This window comes from Leptinotarsa decemlineata, unplaced genomic scaffold, assembly GCF_025532065.1.
Source record: "Leptinotarsa decemlineata unplaced genomic scaffold, Ldec_3_MD MMD2_tig00003837, whole genome shotgun sequence".
Lineage (NCBI taxonomy): Eukaryota > Metazoa > Arthropoda > Insecta > Coleoptera > Chrysomelidae > Leptinotarsa > Leptinotarsa decemlineata.
In genome coordinates, this window is record NW_027412597.1 from 5,129 (window position 1) to 12,090 (window position 6,962).

General features: G+C 35.8%; 1 protein-coding gene across 1 annotated transcript; it reads right to left on the bottom strand.

The window, feature by feature from the left end:
* Nucleotides 1–1,073: 1,073 nt before the first annotated feature.
* Nucleotides 1,074–6,716, bottom strand: LOC141483689 (uncharacterized). Its single transcript, XM_074178490.1, has 2 exons — nt 6,600–6,716; nt 1,074–2,523 (listed from the first exon to the last, which is right to left on the bottom strand). Exon 2 carries the CDS (start codon nt 2,368–2,370, stop codon nt 1,183–1,185), a length of 1,188 nt encoding a protein of 395 aa, XP_074034591.1. The 5' UTR covers nt 2,371–2,523; nt 6,600–6,716; the 3' UTR covers nt 1,074–1,182.
* Between the last annotated feature and the right edge of the window lie 246 nt (nt 6,717–6,962).

A 6,962-nucleotide genomic window follows, 5' to 3' on the forward strand; every position in this document is an offset into this window, starting at 1 on the left:
AGAAGGTGATACGGTCAATGTGACTTTGAGATAATGTTTTGGATTTAACCTTGAATGACCTTCATTCACTTCCCATATTTTCACGACATTCATTGATTCATGTGATTATTTCGACTTTGAAATGACCTCTACATACGTCACATAATGTCGACAAGGTGACTTTGAAGAAGTCTTTTGAGTTCGACTTTGAACGATCTTCATCTACGTCACACCCTTGAACTATGTCAGAAGGAGATACGGTCAATGTGACTTTGAGATAATGTTTTGGATTTAACCTTGAATGACCTTCATTCACTTCTCATATTTTCACAACCTTCATTGATTCATGTGGTTATTTTGACTTTGAAATGACCTCTACATACGCCACATGATGTCGACAAGGTGACTTTGAAGAAATGTTTTGAATTCGAACTTGAATGACCTTCACCTACGTCACACCCTTGAACTACGTCACACTGAGAGTAGTGTGACGTACCACGACCACAATCGTATCATATAAAAGACGAGTTGTGATCGTGAACGTCGTCATTCAGTACATGAAAGCGCATCGAGATGAATTCCGAAAAAATCGCAGCTGTAGTTTGAATTTCGCTTTTCTTCTGACAGTGTCGTCTTTCATTAGCATATGAAATTGGATTACGGCTAAAAATATACATTTTCCATTATATAACTTATCTATATTGAATTTTATGAGAAAAATAGTTATGACAAAAGTTGTATGAAATTAAATTCTCAACAATTTTGATTCCTATAATTTTTTTTTCATAAAATCGATATTTTTAGAGAAAGGGTGGAGGTGAAATTTCGTCATTGTATTATCACGTTTAATTTTGACTTTACGAGAAACTTCGTGATGAACAAAGTTGTATAAAATTGAATTTCCTACAATTTCGATCCCATCAATTTTTTTTAATAGGTTCGATATTTGTATCGATTTAAATCTGAAATAAGTAGGGGGTGAAATCTTATAATGGAATTATCTCATTTATTTTCAATTTCACAAGAAAAATCACAATGATCAAAGTAGTATGAAATGGAATGAAAGACGAGGAATTTTTTTCCACATTGTTTATTCCAAGATTACAACCTTCTTCTTCTAACCTTCCAATATCTACCAAACTAATTTGAATGTTTATCTGTCGTCATCGTCTTCGAATTGAAATTTAGGGAAATAAATGTTGATTATGTCACCATGTCGTCAACTCCTTTCTTGATCCGCTTCTGAAGATCCTTCACACAGTTGCTAATGTGGGCGACTTCCAGCCGGTACTGTTTCGTTGAATCACCCTCAACACGGTACTCCTCATTGACTCCGACGATGTCCTGACTTCCCCTTTCAATGTTGGTTTCCACCTCTGACAGTTCAGCCAGCAAACAACTTTTCCGTTCGACTAGTTGTTCCTGTCGAACCACAAATCGTCGCTTGCGTGTGGCAATCTCTGCCAATCTCTCATCGCTGTCCCGGATCACTAGTAGCTTCGTCTTCCTCTCTCGGCATATTCTGCCGAGTTCGAGCACGTCGTTGACTAAGTTGCAGCTCCTCTGCGGTGTCGGTAAGTCCATCTTGCTACCAGAGGGTGGGACGGAAGTTGTCCCCTGAACAGTTGGCACAGGCATCGGTGGCGGAGATAGTATGGATCCGGCTCTTGGTAGATTATGCGGTCCGGTTGTGGTCTCTAAAGATATCATGGTGGTGGGCATCGGTGGCTGAGGTACTATGGATCCGGCTTTTGGTAAGTTATGCGGCCCGGTTGTGGTCTCTAAAGATGTCATGCTGGTGGGCATCTGTGGCTGAGGTACCATGGATCCAGCTTTTGGTAGGTTATGCGTCCCAGTTGTGGTCTCTGAAGATGTCATGGTGGTGGGCATTGGTGGCTGAGGTACTATGGATCCAGCTTTTGGTAGGTTATGCGGCCCGGTTGTGGTCTCTGAAGATGTCGTGGTGGTGGTTGGCTCAATGTTTAATGCAGTGGATGGCATCTGCGATGCCGTCGGTGGCTGATTTTTCGTATTGACCGTCTCGGACTTTGAAACGGTGGTATCCAACGTAGAAGGGGCTCGCCACAGGGTCGAGGTCATCGGCGGCTGCCGATAAGGATTCGTCTCATCCCATATTTTCATATATTTCCGCAGCTCCGACTGCTTTGGTTTCACCTTCGGCTCCACCTGCTTCGACTTAGCGGCGGACACTCTTTTCTTATTCGATTGGGGGGCAGCAAACTCATTATCGCTACCGTTCGCTGCCTCTCTCTTGTTGGCCCTCTTCGAACCCTTCTCCGCGTCTTTGCTGGTGCTGCTCGTTTCAGAAGAGGGGGTGGTTGAACGAACATCCTCCATTCTGCTACATTCAGGTCTTGGAGTTGTCACCATCACAGGTTCTCCAGGAAGGGGGCTGAGTGGGAGTTAGGAAGTCCACGATATTCTCTGGTAGCTCTGATCCCTGCACCAACACCACGTCTTGCAGGATATTCACCTTACCCTTCTCAGATTTGCCGGTATCAGTGAAAAGAGGCATACTCCAAGCTAGAAATTCACAAAATAATTAGAATGGAATATAATAATAGACAATAATAATATATCTGAAGAATGGTTGGTTGGATAACAGGATCAATTTTTTCTCAAAGAAACAATTGTTTTCTTGCCAACGTTTCGAATTCAATTAAATTCTTCTTCAGGGCTTTGTAATAATGTAGTTTCATAAACATACCTCCCACAGAAACTTATACGACAAGTATCGTTTCTATTACTTACCAAAAGTAGTTTCTCCGTGTTGATATAACTATTTTGAAAAAACATTAGACATATTAGATACATTTAAAAAATAAAATAAAAAAAATTGCAATACCTTCGATAGAACACCAACGCAAAAGGACATGAATGTATAGACTCCAATTACTTTTGTTACAATGGAACTATTTACAAACAAATTTTTCGAGTTGGTAATGGGTAATTGTATATCAACCATTTGTGCAGATTTGGTCATGGCAGAACTACAAAATATATGCATAAAAAGTTAACAAGCAAAAAAAAAACACCCCAAGACATGCAATCTAATGTAGTGTACAAATTGAACTGTGGAAGGTGTCACAAATGCTATGTTGGTCAAACTGGACGGTATCATAAAACACAAGTTTCAGAACGCATGACAGACTCTGAGAAACTGAATATAAGCAAAAACTCCACAGCCCTGATTGAACATGAAAAAGAATATGCACACAATTTTGATTTTGAACATCCAGCTGTTCTAGATGTTCAACCATATTTATAAAAAAGACTCTTGAGCAAAACACACACACACACACACCCATCCATATATGAACCATCATGCATCAGATACTTCAAAGGAGGGGGGGGGGGTTAGAACCGGCTCAAATCTCCTACGAGAGATTTTTGAAATAATTTTCCAAACATAACTTCCACAGTAAAATCAATATTATAGGGAATTTGAAATCTAGAACAATTACCATTTCCAATTCTGATTTCCATAACAAAATTCTCAAATTGATTGAGAATTACCTACTACAAATAATTTTTCTGAAGCCCTCATTAGAAAAATAATGACAGAAAAAAGTTCCTCTTCCCAAAATACTGAGGTGAAACCCAAATATCACAAAATGTCATTTATAGAAAATTCATCTGATAAACTTGGAATGATAGTCATAAGCAATCAAATTAAAGTAGCCTTCTTAAATGAAAGTACAGTTGGAAAGCATTTTTTCTTAAATAAAACAAATAAAAAACACCCCAAGACCTGCAATCTAACGTAGTGTACAAATTGAACTGTGGAAGATGTCACAAATGCTACGTTGGTCAAACTGGAAGATATAATAAAACACGAATTTCAGAACACATGAGAGACTATAAAAAACTGAATATTCGTTTTGAGTGCACCCTCCGATTTTGAAAAATGTTTTGAGTTTACTTACGTATTTCGATGCGTAGATTACGAATCCGAAAGAAAAAAGCTGCGCTCTCATTCATTTACAAAGTTACTTCCTTTCAAAGTTCAGAAAAGGGCAACTTTTCATCTTTCTTTTTCATAAGATAAACTACTTAAAAGCACAAGCGTTTATTGAGTAGGTCACCTTTACACCTCATTCTCCTTAATTGACACTTTTCAATTCAACAATCAATATTTTTCTTATAAAAACTTAATTGGAAATTGAATACTTGCATCAGTCGTACCAACTATGTCATTAACCTTAAAAACGTAAAATATAGAGATATGTAACTTAAAAAGCAGCTCCGTACATTTTTTAACATTTTTATTGGAAAAATGTTGATTGTTGAAGTGAAAAGTGTCAAGGAAGGAGGAATAAGGTGTAAAGGTGGCCTAGTGAATAAATGCTTGCGTTTTTAAATAGTTTATATGGTTAATGAATATTACTGGAGTTTTTTCCCAACACCAAATCGTTATTTCTACACCTCAACACGTGTTTCGATCACCGAGTGATCATCTTCAAGAGGAAGATAAAACTATAAACTACTCAAAACTAAAGCTATTTATGCTATTCAGGTACATCATACAGGTAGGTAATCAGTATTACCACCCAAACAAGTGTACCACCCTAAATTAATTTTACAAGAAACCGTTAGTAGCAGCCACTAACGGTTTCTCGAGGGGTATTGTAGATGACATAATTAGGAAAAAGAAGTTTAGGTTGAGAATGAACGAAATCTCGACTTTCAGAAAGGACAAAAACCACGATAAATACATCTCAGTTCCATACCACCAATATACGAAGAACTTTGGAAATATTTTCAAGGAACTAGGTATGAAGGTGGTTTTTAAATCATACACTGCAGAGCCTTTTGGGAAGTCCAAAAGACAAAGTCGAGAATTCGGAAAAGTCTGGAATTTACGAAATTGAATATAAGGAATGCGATGCAAAATATTATGGACAGACAAAAAGATCTTTTCAAGTGAGATATTAGAAACATATAGCACACTTAAAATATGGAAGACCTGAAAAATCAGCAGTCACCCATCGTATTTTGCAACAAAACCATTTCATAAACTTCAGTTCTTTAAGATTAGTTAGACAAGTTAACAACAGCAGGCAACTAGATGCCTATGAGAGTGTAGAAATGAGTGAACATAATAATATTATGAATAACGATAACGGACCAATACCAAATATCATACTGTATAGCTTGTTGAAATAATATTGTTGGGTTTACTGATTACTACAGAAAGACACATTGTAAATATATTTAGATATGCAATATTGTGAAACTAATTTCATATAGCTGATATTTGTTCTATATATAGCTGTAACATTTAAACATACATAAGGACATATTGTAAAATAATAGAAAGGCCAATTGTAAAATTAATTTAGGGTGGTACACTTGTATGGGTGGTATTACTGATTACCTACCTGTATGATGTACCTGAATAGCATAAATAGCTTTAGTTTTGAGTAGTTTCTAGTTTTATCTTCCTCTTGAAGATGATAACTTGGTGATCGAAACACGTGTCGAGGTGTAAAAATAACGATTTGGTGTTGGGCAAAACTCCAGTAATATTCATTACTACATCAAAGGTTCCAAACAGTACATCACAAGTTTATACGGTGAAAAAGAAGGCTGAAAAGTTGCCCTTATCTGAACTTTGAAGGGCCGTTACTTTGTAAATAAGGGAGAGCGCCGCTTTTTTCTTTCGGATTCGTAATCTACGCATCAAAATACAGAAGAACACTTAAATCGCCGGGTACCCTCAAATCGAATATTTACCCAATTACTTTAAGAATAGTATTGGAAAACTTGAGTTCTGGGTTAAAATAATCACCAATAACGCCTTATCTTAAGGTTTGTACTAGATAAATATATTTTTGGTCGTAGAAAATAGCGTAACTCAAAATATTAATCGATAAATTTTCCAAAAAAGTGTTTTTTTTAAATTGATCATAGTTATTAGAGAGTCGCACTGTAGATATTTCAATTTATAGAAACACTGTACTATTTCTCCATGGCATAAAACGTATTATCTAGCGAATATCTGAAAACTTTGAGATCTTTGAATTTTTCATTGTTTGTACATTCATTTGCTTTCGTAAATTATAGATATTGTAATGCAATGCAGAATTTCGACATCGACATTGGCCAATGTTTGGTATGGTCTATTACATTCTACACCAGAAGTAGGTATGTTTTTTTTTTTGTACAGGATACAAGTGTCTTCCTTGGAAATAATATCAATGTATTCTTCACCTTGGATATTATTTCCTGGAAAGTAGGCATATTTCAATTCGATAAGTAGAACACCTAGATAATTTACCCCTTCTGTTGCAATGTTTTTCATTTTATTTTTAAATGTATCTAATATGTCTAATGTTTTTTAAAATAGTTATATCAACACGGAGAAACTACTTTTTAGTGAGTAATTCAATTAACCTTATTATTTCTTATAAAATTGAAACGATACTTATCATATAAACTTATGAAACTACGTTGTTATAGAGCCCTGAAAAGAATTCGAAACGTTGGCAAGAAAACAATTGTTTTTAGAGAAAAAATTGATCTTGTTACCCAACCAACCAATCTTCAGAAAAATTATTGGTTCACTGAATTAGTTAACTGATTAATAATATACTTACAGTTTCGATTCGTAGATTATGACCACAACAGAACACTCAAAAATTAATTTGGAAGATATAAGGTTAGAAGAAACAGTTTGAATGATGCTAGCTTTCGACTAGACACACTTTTATATCTAAACCACACCTAACCTCCCTCCACATATCACCCCTACTTCATCTAATACTGGAGCTGAATACTTCATGAAAAAAATTGTGATCGATAATGTTGTATAAAATTGAATTTCCTACAATTTCAACTCTATAATTTTTGTTTTTCGTATGATCGATTTTTATTATTTGAACCTGATAAAAACTTTGTAACATTACAATCATAATAAATCTCATCTTCACCACATATCTCACTTCCCCCACAAAAGTTAT